Source organism: Glossina fuscipes, unplaced genomic scaffold (genome assembly GCF_014805625.2).
Source record: "Glossina fuscipes isolate IAEA_lab_2018 unplaced genomic scaffold, Yale_Gfus_2 0, whole genome shotgun sequence".
In the NCBI taxonomy this organism is placed as follows: Eukaryota; Metazoa; Arthropoda; class Insecta; order Diptera; family Glossinidae; genus Glossina; species Glossina fuscipes.
Window position 1 is genome coordinate 12,382,357 of NW_023998414.1, and position 15,585 is coordinate 12,397,941.

General features: G+C 34.4%; 7 protein-coding genes across 7 annotated transcripts; 3 read left to right on the forward strand and 4 right to left on the reverse strand.

Annotated features, from left to right (window-relative positions):
- Positions 1–319: 319 nt before the first annotated feature.
- Positions 320–3,190, reverse strand: LOC119634164 (mannosyl-oligosaccharide alpha-1,2-mannosidase IA-like). Its single transcript, XM_038028162.1, has one exon. The coding sequence runs from the start codon at positions 2,693–2,695 to the stop codon at positions 2,087–2,089; it is 609 nt and encodes a 202-aa protein (XP_037884090.1). The 5' UTR covers positions 2,696–3,190; the 3' UTR covers positions 320–2,086.
- A 1,332-nt stretch (positions 3,191–4,522) lies between these two features.
- On the forward strand, positions 4,523–6,297 carry LOC119633756. Its single transcript, XM_038027477.1, has 2 exons — positions 4,523–4,867; positions 4,946–6,297. Exons 1-2 carry the CDS (start codon positions 4,529–4,531, stop codon positions 6,278–6,280), a joined length of 1,674 nt encoding a protein of 557 aa, XP_037883405.1. The 5' UTR covers positions 4,523–4,528; the 3' UTR covers positions 6,281–6,297.
- A 36-nt stretch (positions 6,298–6,333) lies between these two features.
- On the reverse strand, positions 6,334–8,249 carry LOC119633763 (activating signal cointegrator 1). Its single transcript, XM_038027491.1, has 4 exons — positions 6,932–8,249; positions 6,756–6,877; positions 6,500–6,694; positions 6,334–6,440 (listed from the first exon to the last, which is right to left on the reverse strand). Exons 1-4 carry the CDS (start codon positions 8,134–8,136, stop codon positions 6,355–6,357), a joined length of 1,608 nt encoding a protein of 535 aa, XP_037883419.1. The 5' UTR covers positions 8,137–8,249; the 3' UTR covers positions 6,334–6,354.
- Positions 8,250–8,715: 466 nt separating this feature from the next.
- LOC119633775 (migration and invasion enhancer 1) lies at positions 8,716–9,149 on the forward strand. The gene is made up of 2 exons (XM_038027515.1): positions 8,716–8,803; positions 8,864–9,149. Exons 1-2 carry the CDS (start codon positions 8,778–8,780, stop codon positions 9,123–9,125), a joined length of 288 nt encoding a protein of 95 aa, XP_037883443.1. The 5' UTR covers positions 8,716–8,777; the 3' UTR covers positions 9,126–9,149.
- Positions 9,150–9,155: 6 nt separating this feature from the next.
- Positions 9,156–12,494, reverse strand: LOC119633750 (molybdenum cofactor sulfurase 3). Its single transcript, XM_038027463.1, has 4 exons — positions 12,005–12,494; positions 11,540–11,684; positions 10,945–11,466; positions 9,156–10,885 (listed from the first exon to the last, which is right to left on the reverse strand). The coding sequence occupies exons 1-4, from the start codon at positions 12,072–12,074 to the stop codon at positions 9,268–9,270; spliced, it is 2,355 nt and encodes a 784-aa protein (XP_037883391.1). The 5' UTR covers positions 12,075–12,494; the 3' UTR covers positions 9,156–9,267.
- An 80-nt stretch (positions 12,495–12,574) lies between these two features.
- On the forward strand, positions 12,575–13,516 carry LOC119633767 (TM2 domain-containing protein almondex). Its single transcript, XM_038027504.1, has one exon. The coding sequence runs from the start codon at positions 12,754–12,756 to the stop codon at positions 13,471–13,473; it is 720 nt and encodes a 239-aa protein (XP_037883432.1). The 5' UTR covers positions 12,575–12,753; the 3' UTR covers positions 13,474–13,516.
- A 96-nt stretch (positions 13,517–13,612) lies between these two features.
- On the reverse strand, positions 13,613–15,518 carry LOC119637231 (la-related protein 7). Its single transcript, XM_038033107.1, has 2 exons — positions 15,165–15,518; positions 13,613–15,097 (listed from the first exon to the last, which is right to left on the reverse strand). The coding sequence occupies exons 1-2, from the start codon at positions 15,412–15,414 to the stop codon at positions 13,638–13,640; spliced, it is 1,710 nt and encodes a 569-aa protein (XP_037889035.1). The 5' UTR covers positions 15,415–15,518; the 3' UTR covers positions 13,613–13,637.
- Between the last annotated feature and the right edge of the window lie 67 nt (positions 15,519–15,585).

Below are 15,585 nucleotides of genomic sequence, written 5' to 3' on the forward strand. Positions count from 1 at the left end.
TTCAAAATCGATGGCCACCGCGACATATATCGATATAATTAAATAAACATATAAACGAATTAAGCCTAAGCTGGGATAGCAATTATAATCAAACGACGGGAAAATTTTCATTATTTATTCGTTAATTTAAAACTGCATTACATAGTCGCTATGAGAAGCAAGCGATCAGACAACATCGATATACTTGTAGGTCTTATCAAAAAATTTGTTACGTAATTTGATTGCAATATTCATATATTACTTTTTTCTACTGTGCATAATCAACTTGAAATTTACACACACACACACACACCCATACACACAAACATACAGGGAGAGGCAACAACACATGGTCAAGTTCATTTATTTTAAACTTGATTTTCGATGAGTTGCCATTTATTCTCTTTATTATACATTATATCTTTAACGCTTTTCCCTGCCTTTTCCTTTTCTTTTTTTTTTTCTGTTTCCTAAACCGCCTTTCGGCTTAATCGCAACGATGTCGAATGAAATGTAAAAAGAAATTTCATTTTAGTACCAAGTATGTTGTATGTATCAAACTTTAGGGCAGAGAAAGCTTCAATTTACCATACTACCAAAACATCGAACGTAATGTGAGCAGACTTTGTATTCATTCTTCTTTGGATAAAACAAATTTCATAATTAATACTTTTTTTTTTTTTTTTTTTTAATTAATTAAAGGGTAATGATCTATCCAGCACCTGAGCCTCTACTCTTTGCAAAACATCTTTCAAATAATTGTCCAAAATCATTGCGACATATTTTGCCAAATCAATTTGTTGGAATTTATGAGCCGAGTCTTTGAACTTTTTCCTATTTGGCCTGCAAGCTCAACTAACTTGATGAGAGCGGGGGCAATGGATATAATATTTATGACTTAGTTTGCCCCTTTCAAGTACACAAATTGGATACCTTCTGAGTCCAATGCTGCTTGTGCATTGAATGCTCAGATAGGACACTCTAATTGCGATTATTAACCTGTTTATTTTGAAGCTGGAAAGTCGCGGCTCTCATACATAACACGGAAACTGTATACGATCATTTTTGACCTCGGCGCGTCCGTCATCTATGTTCTTTGTGGTATCTGCAATACGCATTTATCGATATATTGCAAATGAAAGTCTTCCTTTCCTGATAGGCATATAATAAGGAATTGAGTTTCGCTAGCCGCAAATCGCAAATCGCAAATCACGCTTAGCATATTAGTTATTGTAAACGATTTGTTAATCGAAGACTATATACGCGCATAATTTCCCTTCAATTCTTAATAACTATCCACTTATGATTTTTCATTTGTTTTTCTTTCCAAATTTCCAAAGTTCTGCCACCACGAAAGTTTCGGCAATGATCGATTAAACTGATAGACTTGCGCCTCTGTGAGATATCCGTTTGGGTGTTTGCAGGCAAAAACAATTGTAAAGGATTTGAAACACATGTCGCCATATTGACTTTATTAAATCGCACTGCGAAATTGACGAAAAGTAACGTACGAAATGTGTTCTGGGCTCCCGCGTTCTAGTTTTTGTAATACTATTGTTGTGACTGCAGAGCCCGCTTCGACGCAAAATCGAAATTAATTACTTTTCGCTACACAGTCCTTTAAAGAGATTATTTTATCTTTATCATCTGTTTAACTATTGCGTCTCTTGAGCGCTAATGTTTTAATTGTTGAAGGAATAGAAGTAAGTTTTATAAATGACTTTTCAACTGTTCTACCGAATTGCAAGTTTGATGAATTGAAAGATATTTTGATGAGACTTCAATACTACTTTAAAACATAATTGCCTTCTGCCCTATAATTACGGCTAATTTATTATTTTTGCATATATTTATGTCAATTGTTATTTGATGTTCATTTAATGTCATACCTCTACCATATCTTAATCTTCTTGACATATGCCTTTGAAATTGTACGTTTGTTTAATCCTCAAAATGTACATACATTAAAGGGAATGCTTTTTAACTTAGCAGCCTCTGCTGAGCATTAGAAGCAAAGATAACTTATTTCGATAATTACTTAATACTATATATCGGCGTTCTATTAGCTTATCAATATGAAAGGATTTAATATATAATATTTCAAAAGCTAATTAAAAAGCGTTATTATGTAACTTACCTCTTTAATTTTTATCCGTTTCTCCTCAGCGGCTGCATCATTATCCGCATGACCACCCAAAGGTAATTGTATATTAACATTTCCCACTGGTAAATTGTTGTTGTCTAAAACTGGTAAATCATCGTTATGAGTGGGATCGGCCGTCTGCGAAGTGCCAATAACAACGCCATTAGTATCCAAATGGGGAGGAGCAGCACCCTGTTGTTGTTGATCATTATCGTCGGCTTGTTGGGGTGACTCGTCGTTCGCGATTTGATTCTGCTGGAGTTGTGGTCTGTCTAGAATTTCACCTAATTCTTCTTTAATTTTAGCCTCCAGCTTTTGACGATCATCTAAAAAATGAGGATCGTTATCTTTCGACCCGTGCATAGCTAAAGGCGGTGCTGGTATGAATATTTCAGGGCCGGCTTTTTGAAATTGCTTATATACACGTAAGACACGTTCACTGCCAAAGTTATCTGGCAAGAGGAATATTCCGGCAAAACATAGCAAACACAATGTGGCCAATACCAAACCAATTAGACATTTTTCCCGATAATGCAGATTGGACTTGCGTCCTATGGGTCCGATGCGATACATTATAAACGAACAAAGGTTAAAGGAAAAGGTGGATGTTATTGCCAAATACTTAGAAGAGAGGACTACGAAAGTATGATGAACTTGCAATCGCTGTGGTTGTTGTTTTTTTTCTATTTCTTATTTATTTATTTAATTTTTTTTGTTTTTTTGCGAACGCAGGCGTAAAGTAAAACATCAATAATTTGAAGGCGGTTGACGATGTTGTCTCTGGCTTTAGAAAATTATGAACACATCACAAATATACCGGTATAATCACGAATTAAAAAGAGACGGACGGCAAAAATTATGTACGCACTCATATAGATAAACAAGACTTTACACTTTTTTTAAGGTTTTACACAATAGGTGTTACAAACATTTTGTAAATTCCCAATTTGCATCGATGGCAAGAGGAACTTTCACTTAATATGAAAACGTTGCTATTTATGAAATAATAAACATTTATTATTATTATTATTTAAGATTTTAATAAATGACTTACTCAAATTAAAAATTGTTTAATTGCACATGTAGTATATATGTATTTTCTTTCCTTTAAGTTTTTTCATTACATACACAAACACATTTACATTGTTTTAATTTAGCAAGAGATAAAAAATGATTAAAGATGTTTCTAAACCGAGATGAATGATGTATTGATACCGATTACGGCGGATGCATAGACACATATAAAACCAGAGCAGCAAAACGTACCGCTAGCACTCAGTAAAGGCGCGAGACTGTTGTGACAGCTCCAAATGAAATTTTAGAGCTTGTTCCCCCTCATAATCATTCGTAACATTTATTTAACGTAGTTATAATAACAACAAAGGCAAATGTGAGCTGAACCGTTAAGAGAGCATTTCTTCTAGTAACTCATACTTATACAATGTAGTTTATTAACTATACTTTTAAACACATACACAGATAACACGTACTACGTTCAAAATAGAAATATATACATATGTATTATATATAAATACTTAACCGTTAATTTTCTATTTTATAATGTATTTTTATAATTTTGAACTTTTTAGGTCGATTATAAGCGAATTCTTCGAAGTGCCACTTACGATTTGTTTACTGTCAGTTAGCATAATTTTTTTTTTTTTATTATTCTTCTTTCTCACAGAGTTCACGCATTTAGTTGTTGTTTCTTCACCTTCGCTTGCTTGTTTTGTACGAATAAACTTTTTCTTTTCAAAATGTTACTCTACATTTTTTGCCACTTTTTTATATTATTATCACTTTTTTTATTTTATTCGTTAATTTTTCCATTCATTTACTGTTCGAACGAATTATTTTTTCAAATTTTCGGAAAAGGATGCTGTGGGGAACCGCAAAATAAATCTTACAAATTTTATTATTTATATTGAAAATTGCTTTTGCGACTAACATTCGAGTTTGTTTTTGACATCCACCTGAAACAGTGTGGTTAACTAAATGGTTTATAAATTCAGTTTGCGGATTTTTCAATATTAATGTATATAAATTTTCTTATTTTTAATTGACCCTATTATTCTTTGCACACATTTTTTTAAGTACTGACCCTCTCTCTAAACTATATTAATTATGAGTATGTAAGAGCGAATTAAAGTTTATTTGCAAATCTTTCTTCATCATTAACAATTAGTCGTTTTTACTATTATAACCGATATTTTACGATATAATAGCTAACTTTAAAATAGTTACGGTATTAACAAGAAATAAGAAAAATGTCCATTGATTTTGCAAAACAAAACAAAATTTAAAAATGGCTACAATTACGAAGCCTTATGTGACAAATGTGACAATTACTAATACTAATACAAATTCGAGTGCATTCACAGCAATGTAATATATCAAGGAAAAGCTATGGAACCATTAATTAAGTATGAAAGTTGTGATGATTTTTATGAAGCATCATCACAAAATCCTGCCGAAGAAAATCAAACTGAAAATAGAATAAATAATGGAAAACGAGATTTTGAGGAAATACAACATAGACTTCCAAGTGGGCAATGTCAGCAAGAACAAAGGCATTTAGGTACTATGTCTTCAACTATACCTAATGATTTTGATTTGTTTGCCATACACCAACCGCAAATACCTGTGCTAGAATATCCGAGCAATACAAATGATGCCACTCCTCCACCAAAAAAATATAGACGCGGAGAAGGTAATATCTTATTCAATGCTCCTTTTTTTCAACTGGTAAGTATTAAAACAAAATCTCTATAATTCAAATATTGAAGTGAAGTATGTAGATAATTTATTGTTTCTCGTAATTAGTTGGATGATTTACATTTGGTAGCACATAAAGGACCGATAAGTGCTCGTTGCTACAGTTGTGGCATTGTGGTGAAAGGTAGCAAAAACGTTTCCTCAAATTTTATCAAACATATGAAACGAGCTCATCCTGAAATAAATAAAATGTACGACACTTACAAAATACACCGCATAAGAACTGGAGTGATTCCAACTCTACTTGGCGGCAATCAAACAAAAAAAATTTCCTTACCAAAAGCAGCAGTATCGAATAATGGCGATTTATTAGAAAATCATTCATCGGCTTTTGATGCTTCAATATTTCTGGAAGCGTCTGAAATTCAAGAGGAGGAGGGAAATTCTGAAATTTCTGAACCTGACGCAGAGACTATGCCCAATTCTTCGGAAAATGGCGAACTATATGACAGTTCTAAAGAATCGGTACCTCAAAAATTGGCATCATTTACACAACCACACTCGGCGAGTTCTGCTGACGACGGCAGCATAAAGGAAAGAGAGACGAACGCAATAGATTTATCGCAGAAAACCTTGTATTTAATTGGTGAAATGATGAATGAAAAACTGAAGGAGTTCGTGACCCAAAATGAATTTAAGAATTTATCTAAAGTCGTGGAAGAAGCAATGGGAAAAAAGCAGACACCCACTGCGGACTTTAATCTCGCGTCTATCACCGAATTGAGAAAAGAAATTGATTTGTTAAAAAGTGAAAGTAAATCGTTAAATTTATTAGTGAAACAACTACAAGCCAGCAAATATAAAATGAATTGTGAACTTTACACAATGGAACGTTCATTGAATCAACGTAAGATCCTGATTAAGAATTTAAGAATTTTAGATACTTCGCAACCACAACAAGCTGTAGAAACTTTATTACAACAAAGATTAGGTTTGGAAGGAATTCCCTTACTTAATGTCACAGTATTACCTTCCACTTCCAAAACCAACATATCTAATACAGCTAAAGAGACAGTTTTATTGGAATTAAAACATGAACAGGATTCTAGCAAGATTTTCGCTCAATCATATAAATTGAAAAATTCCGGCATATTTATTGAACCAGAATTATCGCTATTTCAACGTAAACGGAGAGAGAAACTTTTGGTTTTAAGGAAAGAATTACTGCGTCGTAAACCCGATTTAAAAGTAACGATACGCAACGCCACTTTACTGGTGAATGGACAAAATTTTTATTGGTGCGATATTCAAGGTTTATGTCATGCTACAAATCATACGGAAACTTTGCAAATAAATGCAACAGAGTACTTAAAATCGTTAACCGGCATAGATTTAAACGAATTCATAACTATTTTGCAAAATTACGATGTACAGATGAGATGACCGTTTGTCGTGGAACTGAGTTGATATTAAAATAAATTTCGAACATTTTCATATTAAATCCACCGCACAATAATTTACTCTTTGTTAATCTTTGTTAAATTGGCTTTTGTACGCATCAAAGTTTTGCAGGCGGCGTTATGTATTTTGGCATCAATTTCGTCTGTAACGGAAATAATATTTACTTAGTCTTTCTTCGATTCGAAATTGAATTTATTTTACAAATTTTATACTGGCCCTTAATGGGAAACACCACCGGCAATTGTTCAGGATGCGAACATATGAAGACATAAGGCGATTCCAATTCCCCGTTGGGGTAGAACTCGCGATATTCTTCTTGCGGTAAACAATCGTCAATTTTAACACAACCCAACAAGCAACCGGTGGGATAATGTTCCGGGAATTTAAGTTGCCGTCCTGTTGAATTGAAAGAACGATCCAAAAAGGAAATTAATTCGTAAACACAAGTCAAAATTACCATTATAATATCGTTTATAGAAATTCTCCACATCGTTGATTTCTTCAGGGCGCGGCTCTTTTGCAGTGGAAGCTATCCATAAACGACCGCGATGTTCACTATACCAGGTGCGTCCTTCGTGCCTGTATCAAAAATGAAATATTAATCGAAAATGAATGAAATTTAATATCGTTTACTTTTTAATTCCTCCTACTAAGAGAGAGGCCCAGGGCTGATGGAGGGATAAACACAGACGCATATCTTGCATTTCTAGCAGTTCCTTATCTTGCACACGATTATAATTTCTTTCCAAGCCATCGTTTAAATATATACCATTTAAAATATTATTATTAGTTTGCATTTTCTCGTCCTGTGGGGGTTTATAAATTGGCCTGACAAATTCTAATTTGGGATCGGAACTACCGGAATTATCCAAACTTCGCCTTATATTTTCTTTGTTATGCCAATTATTTACATAAGGTGTTTCAGCATTTATTTGGGCAACTTCGTCTAACATTGCACGCTCATACTCCTCTGTAATAGTTGTTTCGTCGTCTACTGCCCGTCCTGCAAAATCGACTTTAATTACACGATTAATGCGACTGCTATGTTTACGTTCATGCATTTCCTTCTTAAGTCGTTCAAAATGAGCTCGTTGCTCATCCGAATGCCACACCGAATTCTCCTCGAAATAATCAAGTTCGTCATCGATAACCGTGGTACGTTTCTCACTATTACGATCGTACTCTAGAAGACGATCTCGTTGCTCTAAAGCTTGTTTCAGAGATTCGCCACCTCCCTTTTCTTTTAAAGATTTTAAAAGATTTTCGCTCTTTTTACCTGAGCCCTTCAAGATCTGCAATTCCTCATTGGTGCATACTAGCTCATTGCAAAATAAGCAGGGACCGCTACCTTCTTGTTCGCATACTATGCGACCGCAACTCGAGCAATTATTAATTAGTTTATGCTGGGATGCTTGACATTTGCATGAACGACGCCCCTTTAACATAATGGTTTCAGGAGCAACGCTACCATCATTGGTATATAGATTGACAAATTTTGCCTTCTTTTTAGCTCCTTGATGCTGCTGTGAACTATTAACTCCATGCTTTACCATCGCCGAGCTATTTTGTTTAAACAATGATGCGCCTGAATTTTGAGATTTTTTTGAATTGCTTTGCTGTTGCTGCAGTATTTTTTTGTTCGGCAAAGTTTTACTGAATAAACGCTTTTTGCAATCAGCCAAAAACAAACGATGTTGCTCACATTCTTTGCTAAGTAATGTTTCAAAGTATTCATCAAACTCCTCCGAGGATTTCATGGCCATTATATATTTAATCATATCATCAGGCACTTGAAAACCCAGGCAATGCAATAGTCCTTCCCTTAACCACTTCTCCATAGCTTCGCAAACCGATTGTGTGTAATTAGAATTTCACAATTAAATCAATTTGAAATTTTAACCAAATCTGTTAAGCTATTACCCTGCGGCCGTATTTCAAAGAAAGACAACGAAGGTGGAAAAAGATTTTTGACAACTGTCACTTAAACTTAGAGAGACCTCTATGAAGCTAACATGAAACTAATTTAAGTAAAAAAGGGAGGATTGCTTTGTTTACTTCGCATTATTTTGGTATTGCTGGCATTGTTACTATAATTTTGCTTACTACGCGAAAGTATTCATTTCTTTAGTCCAATATTTTGTTTTACTCGCGTGTGTAGCGAGAGCCACTCCACCACTTTTTGAAATTATAGCGGCTGTGTGCAATTTTGATATCGCTGTATCCGAGAAGTAATTTTAACGAAGTGAAAGATCAAAATTAAGAGAAGATCGGGAAAATAGATGAAATGACTTGATTTGAGATAATTTTTGAATGATCGTAAATGGGGTGCTAAAGCGAAAATCAAATACTTTACGATATTTTAGAATAGAAATTCTCTAATGAGCAATAACGGCTGATTGCCGATAGCAGAGTGCGATACCATTTGTATTTTTAGTCAATATTTCATTAAAAACGATCCGATAGCTATAAATTGACAAAAATGGTGAAAGTTGACGTAGAATATTGGTAAAGTAGTTTATTTGCTGGAAAGGAAAAGCATATTTGAACTCACAACTTTCTAATTAGCGGCAAATGTAACTTCGAGTGGCAGTGCAAAATGTTGAAAAGTTTTTTGAATGAGCAAAAACCCGATGCTGAAATTGTATGTCACAAGGGCCGACAAGGTTCGTTTGAGGTAAAAATAGATGATACTTTGGTGCATTCAAAGTTACAAACGCTAGCTTTTCCGCAGCATCAAAGTGTTCTGGAGAATGTTGAAAGAGCGGAAAAAGGATTACCGCTATTAAAAATTAAAGAACAGCCTATAGAAAATTGCACAATTGTATAACAAACTGCAAAGCAAAAAAAGCCAATAAAATCAAGTATCTCGGTATTTAATTTTATTAAGTAAATTTTTAGACTAGAAAAAAGTAACCGAGAATAATTTCTGAGTTGGTAATTTGGTGAGTCATTAGGTTTTGATTTTATTTTTAATTAATATCTTTTTGGTGCTTGATTATCACTATTTTATCTTTGCATGATAGTCGCGCGTTAGCTGGAGGGACCTCTGCGAAAGAGAGATAAATACCAAAACGTATTTTCCCATTGAATTCCCGTGCAATGGTACGTAAAGGCTCTGAAGTCTTTTGACCCGTATGTTGATCAATGCAAATCATTTGACAGCGCGTGCAAAAGCCATCAACTTTGAAAGTGATATTCCCTATTGTAACAAATTCGAAATCATTTTCCTCTAACGGCATGACTGTCTCTAAAATAAGATTGGCTCGAAAACGATCTATTGTGGAGTCCAAAGGTTCTTTTTCAATTGCGACTTTCCGAGCTAGCCATCTTGCCGAAGAACGATTTATTAAAAGAAACTGACTCTGATTAACTAGAGCTATGTCCTTAATTACACCATCTTGATTGCGTCTCTGATCATGCTTAATCAACCTTAAGCCCGACATTTCTAGGCAATCACTTAACCAACAAGCCACTTCATCGCCGCAATCTAAACCTCCCACATAATCGTTGCAAACTTTACTTTGGCAAAAAGTAGAACTTAACATGTAGTTGCCCTGAAACGACATATCCAAAGGCACGCTTACGGTAGGCATGTCGGGAAAAGTTAATAGCAAACGTCCATTTTCCAATTGAATGTATGGCTTTATTAAACACAATCTGGTCTCATGTTTTTGAGTTATGGCCATACCAGAGGCATTTACTATCATCCATTCACGATCATAAAGGAAACCCGTCGGATGCAAAGGCCACGAGTCGTATAGTTTAAAAGAACCGCAAGATTTGATGGGATAAATGCATATCTCTTTCAGATGGGGTTGCAAACGTATAGGTATGTGCTGAAGAGCTAAAGGTAAATCTTTACTACTTATACGGTCTAGTCTACGTTGCGGTGGGGATAAATAACAATCTTTTATCATGTTGACAACGTCATCTATGTCCGTTTCACGTGACATATAACCTAACGAAACTCTGACGGCTCCTGTAGGCACTCCATCAATCAAGTCAACGTATTCGCTACACTTGAAACCGAATTCATAATGCTTACGTATATCGGAATTGCTTTGTTTTAAGAACCATTGGCAGGCACCGGGATTACAAAAGCAACCAGTACGTATATGTATATTATAAACAGACGCCAAACAAGCTACCTCGGCAAAACCAACGTAAGAACCGTCCTCATGTAGAATATTAAAGGTAACTATACCGCCTTGCTGCGATCTGCTGTGATAACCATTGTGATTGTAGAATTCTACCACTGAATTACCATTATTGTATCTTAAAGTACTCAATTGATCATGGCAATATCTGGCGAGTTGAAAGACATATGAACTTATCCTCTCCATGGTATTTAAGTGAGACGTGGCTGGTATGAGTCTTTCTAAAGTTCTGAAACCATCTAACAAGCACACTATAGTGAGAAAAGCCAAAGTGCCGTCTTCGTATTGTGCAGAAATATCGCATCGTTTCTCATGAAAGGTTTCTCTAGCCATAGATATGTTGACAGTACCACCGCCATAGTAACGTTTTTTCAAAACTGACGACTGGCCCCTTTTACTTACTAATAAAGCTCCAATACCAGTTGGATATCTGTGGAACAGGATTCAAATAAAATTTCTATACGGAATTGTTTTCATTAAACTACAAACCCGAACATTTTATAAAAGGAGACACAAACGAAATCTGGTTTATATATGTCTAAATCTAAATAATTTGTACCGACATAAGAAGCAGCATCCAAGAATACAAAAAATTTGCTTAAATCTTTTTGCTTAATCGATTGCTTTTCTCCTGCAACTTGTTGGCCTTTATTAGCCAAACCAAACTTTTGTATGCGTTCAATGAGTTCTAGAGGCATTTTAAAGCCACTGAAGTTACATTGAGCTGAAAAAACGATTAAAGAGTTTCCAAGGTTCTTCGTTTGTGTCGGCGAACTCTTTGCTTCTAAATTTTGAAGAATTTCATCTTTGGTTAGAACAAATATATTAGCGGTTTGTACAACCTCACGCATGCCCAATACGGAAGTATGGTTTTCTTGACAATAATAGAAGCTGCCTGGTTCAGGATTGCCGAAATCAAATGTTTCTGCTACTAATTTCAAAGCACCGGTAGCATTTGAAGTAAAAATAACGGAATATTCATTAGCGTTTGTATTGAAATGACGTAGAATTCTGTAACGAAAAGGTTTTGTTTATTTTCTTAATTTATTTAAAATACTTGCTATAAGCTGCAATAATATTTTACCGAAATCGAACTTGATCTAGCAGATCACCAGTTTCTTTACAAGAATGAGGATTGCAAAAAAGATTCTTCTTAAGCAACGTGCTCGACATTTCTATTTGACTTTCTGTATACAACGTAGTTCCGGCATGATCTAAATATGTGTTGTCTATAATAAAATAATTTAAATATTATTTAGTTTTTCCCCCTCTCTCTGTTCTTGTGTTTTTTAAATGCTAATCATTTATATACACGAGTTTATTAATTGTGTACATTGCGATGCAAGAGATTGCAGTTAATGATACCGTCAGTTAATTATAATCTGTAACACTTACACTTTTTTGCTGGTGAATTTATGCACGAAATCGGTATGAGATAAGGTAATAGTATTATTTTAAATTCAATAAATTAATATACCAAATAACAGCGACATGTCGACGTATGTACAACATGACTAGATTCTTTAACTCTTTCTTCAGCTCTACTCACCTTCTAGTCTGGTAAATTCTTTTGCTATTTTAATTAACTCGTTTTCACTTAATTCCCAACTAAGGCCCATTATTATTATATCGTTTGTAAAATAGACTATTAAAGGATTCAAACTTGATTTAGAACTTCGACTACAAACGAGATGTAGTTAAACAAGTTTGAGAAACAACTGACAAATTCAGGTTCATTCATTGTCAATATAAATGTTTTTTCTCCTATCATCTAATGTTTTCAAACACGATTATAATTGCAATCTCAGATAATGGAGATATTTTACACTAAGCAAAATTTATAGTCCGAAATGCAACTGATATGCTTGTGTAATGTGATTGCGAATGTAAACGTATAGACTTAAAAAAATAATGTACAAATCCCGGCATTTTGCTTTTGCAGACTCATGGCGCTTCTTAATTATTTAATTAAGCTTGTGAAATTTTATTCGATACGACGAAATATAGTGATTTAATTAGGAGAGTTGAAGACCGTATTCTGCATTATTTTTGAGTTTATTTGATTAATAATTATTACGTTGAATTGTATTTTCATTTATTTATTTATTTTTTTTTTTTTTTGTCAAATATACGGTGTAAGAAAGACAACCCTGTTTTCGGCAACCAAAATAAACAATTTGACTAACAGATGATTGAAAAAAAATATCGTGCAATTAGCATTTTAATTTCAAGGCAAGGCAAAAGGGAAAACTCGTATTTTAAGCAAAGAAATTTTAATTAAATCAATTAATTACGCAAATGCAGCGATGCGTGGTAATAAATCGCCGTTCCGCTTTAACGTTAGTATGGATTTTTGTGTTAAGTGGCATACGACAAAGTCAAACAGATGAAGCTGAAACAAAAGCATCAACAAATGACAACGGCAATAGTAATGAAGTAGCGCCTTATATACTAAGGAATTTCAATGAAACTACACAACATGTGTCACTATGTCAAAATTCCGCCAATACCAGTTGTAATGAATTACATTTTCCCTGCATACGTTGTCTTTATAACTACACTTGTCACTATGGACAAGACGTGTATGTAAATTGCAGTGCTCTTTATCATGTAGAGTGCCTTGGCAGTAGATGGTTTTGGCATCAAATGAATTGCCGCTATTGTTACCAAACAGAAAAGTGGCAGCAGAAATGTGTTTTAAAGGGTAACTGCAATTCAGTCAACGGTCAGTATTACAAGACCAATTGCACCGTCAATTCAGACGTATTTTGTTTGGGTAATCGTTCATTTTCAAGAAATATTAAATGCAATTGGACGCAAGGCTATCGGTGGAGTACTGCCGTAATTATAAGTCTTACGTTGGGTGGCTTTGGTGCGGATCGTTTCTATTTGGGTCACTGGCAAGAAGGTATAGGTAAATTATTCAGTTTTGGAGGTCTGGGTGTATGGACTATAATTGATGTAGTATTAATATCACTCCATTACCTTGGACCGGCTGATGGTTCTCTGTATATTTAATGTTTAACATAGAAAATAAAAAAAATAAACAAATAAAGAGAAAATAAGCATGGTCTAGATTAATTAATATAAGTTACAAATATGAAATTCACTGATTATTGTTAATAAAGAAACTTTAGAAAATATTTTTAATAAAATTTTACAAATTCTTCATTTCATATTTATTAATCTTCTCTTGCATAGTTATCGCCATCCTCGTTATCGTCATCTTCAAAACGCAAATGTTTGTTTATTAACTTTTTTATCTTTTCTCGTCCACGCTTCTGTGGACTTTTAATTAATTTTTTAAGTTTTTGTGCGCGATCTTTTTCGATTTTTCTCCAATATTCCATTTCAGCATCGCCACAAAGTATTTTACATTGATATTCAGCACAAGCAATTTGTTGGACGAAATCCAAAGCTCCGTTTGGACTATCTAATCGCAAATAGGCTTGCGTCGCACCTTCTTTAATATCCACATATTTTACGGTACTGTGCTGACGCATTTCCTCTTTAAATTCTTTAACACTAACGCATGGCTCGAGCAGCGTAATTTCAACTATAAGACCAGGTTCATAACTAAAAAGGGGTAACTTTGATAGTCCGGAACTCGTCTTAGCTTCATCCTCTCCTGCTCCATAAAAGTTCATGTTCATTCTCTGAAGTTTGTGATCTGGAGTCTTTACTATTTTATGTGGTGATTGTTGTGTCATCAACTGTGAGTTGGAGTCGTCATTATTTGAGTCTCTTAGCTGATGTTTTAATTCCTGCTGTTCTCTCCAGGCCTTACGTTTCAATTCGGCCACACTCTCTCTTTGCAAATTTAAGTATTTGTTGCGCAAACGTTTCCAATCTCTTTTGGGTAAAATTTTTAATTCATAATAAGCGACATCAGTGCTTAGTTCAGCTTGAATTTTCAACTTTTCTGCGATTTTTGATTTGTTTTTCTTTTTACGGCTCTTTTTCTTTTGGTTTGTTTCATTTGGCTCTCTAAACTCTTCATCAGTAACAATAGAAGCGTTTTCAGTCTTTAGGCAGGACTGTTGACTGGTGACGCTGACCGAAGCTACGTTTTCATCTGCGGAGTCATATTTAAGTTTTTTCGTTTTAATTTCTGAATCATCATTAAATGCCTCCGAAGCTCGGCGTTTCCTAGAATTGATTTGTTGTGAAGTTTCCGTAGTGTGCTCAATAATATCTTTTTCACCTTCTTGTTCTCGAAGGTAAGCCCTGACACTAGCTAAGTCAGCTGGATCTTTCTCTAAGGCACACAAAACTCCATTGAATTCTGCGAATGCTTTCACAGCTTTTTGGACGCTTTTTTCCTTTTCAAATTCAATGAAGCCAAATTCCTTGATTTTTCTTGATTTTGCATATCTGGGCAAAGAGACGTAAGTAACGTTACCGAATCTTTCGAAAATTCCACGTACCCATTCATGATCAGCATTAGGTGGCAATGCTTCGACATACAAAGTCTTCTCATCTACGTTGCGGTCTTCCGGCAGAGGAGTTTTTCGTCTTACCTTTTTCTGTGTGTCATCTACTTCTAACAAGTCAGATTTATGTAAAGATTTCACTATATCCTCTACGCAAGCAGATAAGCATTTTATTTTATTGAATGTTAAAAACAAATCCAAAGGAACATCTTGAAATAACCAATATGAAATTAAGGAGTCATATATCTAATTACAAGTAAACGTAAGCCCACTTACATGGATCCTTATCTATCAATTTTCTAAGGAAACGATCTTTAGTTAAATTAGCATCACCAAAATAAAACTCCATTTGTTGTCGTATGGCATTAAAGTAATGCTTTTTTCGTTTTCGGTAGCTTTTCTTACATTCGCCTAAATCTGCCGTTGCCGCTAATTCTTCATTGTCTATTTTTTGCGTAACTTCATCGGATTTTACTGATTCCTTTTGTTGTGAAACATCTTTCTTCTTCTTGTTTTTACTACCCATCTTCTTGATTAAATAAAAAGTTAATAAATTTGATAACTTTAAGAGGAAAACAAGAAAGATTTTATTCTAATATTTTCACGCAAAATAGTCATTGAACAGTTTATCGTAACTCTTATTTATGCTTCATAGCAATCTTACATACGATATGAGAGTGGAGTTAAGAAATAATAA

Excerpts from the sequence above, each read along its gene's own strand:
- LOC119634164 (XM_038028162.1), bottom strand. The coding sequence starts at position 2,695 with ATGTATCGCATCGGACCCATAGGACGCAAGTCCAATCTGCATTATCGG.
- LOC119633756 (XM_038027477.1), top strand. The coding sequence starts at position 4,529 with ATGGAACCATTAATTAAGTATGAAAGTTGTGATGATTTTTATGAAGCA. Across the intron at positions 4,868-4,945 it reads ATGCTCCTTTTTTTCAACTG|TTGGATGATTTACATTTGGT; the intron begins GTAAGTATTAAA and ends TCTCGTAATTAG.
- LOC119633763 (XM_038027491.1), bottom strand. The coding sequence starts at position 8,136 with ATGGAGAAGTGGTTAAGGGAAGGACTATTGCATTGCCTGGGTTTTCAA. Across the intron at positions 6,695-6,755 it reads CTATAAACGATATTATAATG|GACGGCAACTTAAATTCCCG; the intron begins GTAATTTTGACT and ends TCAATTCAACAG. Across the intron at positions 6,441-6,499 it reads TAAGGGCCAGTATAAAATTT|ACGAAATTGATGCCAAAATA; the intron begins GTAAAATAAATT and ends TTTCCGTTACAG.
- LOC119633775 (XM_038027515.1), top strand. The coding sequence starts at position 8,778 with ATGGTGAAAGTTGACGTAGAATATTG. Across the intron at positions 8,804-8,863 it reads AAAGTTGACGTAGAATATTG|CGGCAAATGTAACTTCGAGT; the intron begins GTAAAGTAGTTT and ends CTTTCTAATTAG.
- LOC119633750 (XM_038027463.1), bottom strand. The coding sequence starts at position 12,074 with ATGGGCCTTAGTTGGGAATTAAGTGAAAACGAGTTAATTAAAATAGCA. Across the intron at positions 11,467-11,539 it reads CTAGATCAAGTTCGATTTCG|AATTCTACGTCATTTCAATA; the intron begins GTAAAATATTAT and ends TTTTCGTTACAG. Across the intron at positions 10,886-10,944 it reads TCCTTTTATAAAATGTTCGG|ATATCCAACTGGTATTGGAG; the intron begins GTTTGTAGTTTA and ends CCTGTTCCACAG.
- LOC119633767 (XM_038027504.1), top strand. The coding sequence starts at position 12,754 with ATGCAGCGATGCGTGGTAATAAATCGCCGTTCCGCTTTAACGTTAGTA.
- LOC119637231 (XM_038033107.1), bottom strand. The coding sequence starts at position 15,414 with ATGGGTAGTAAAAACAAGAAGAAGAAAGATGTTTCACAACAAAAGGAA. Across the intron at positions 15,098-15,164 it reads ATTGATAGATAAGGATCCAT|ATGTTCCTTTGGATTTGTTT; the intron begins GTAAGTGGGCTT and ends GGTTATTTCAAG.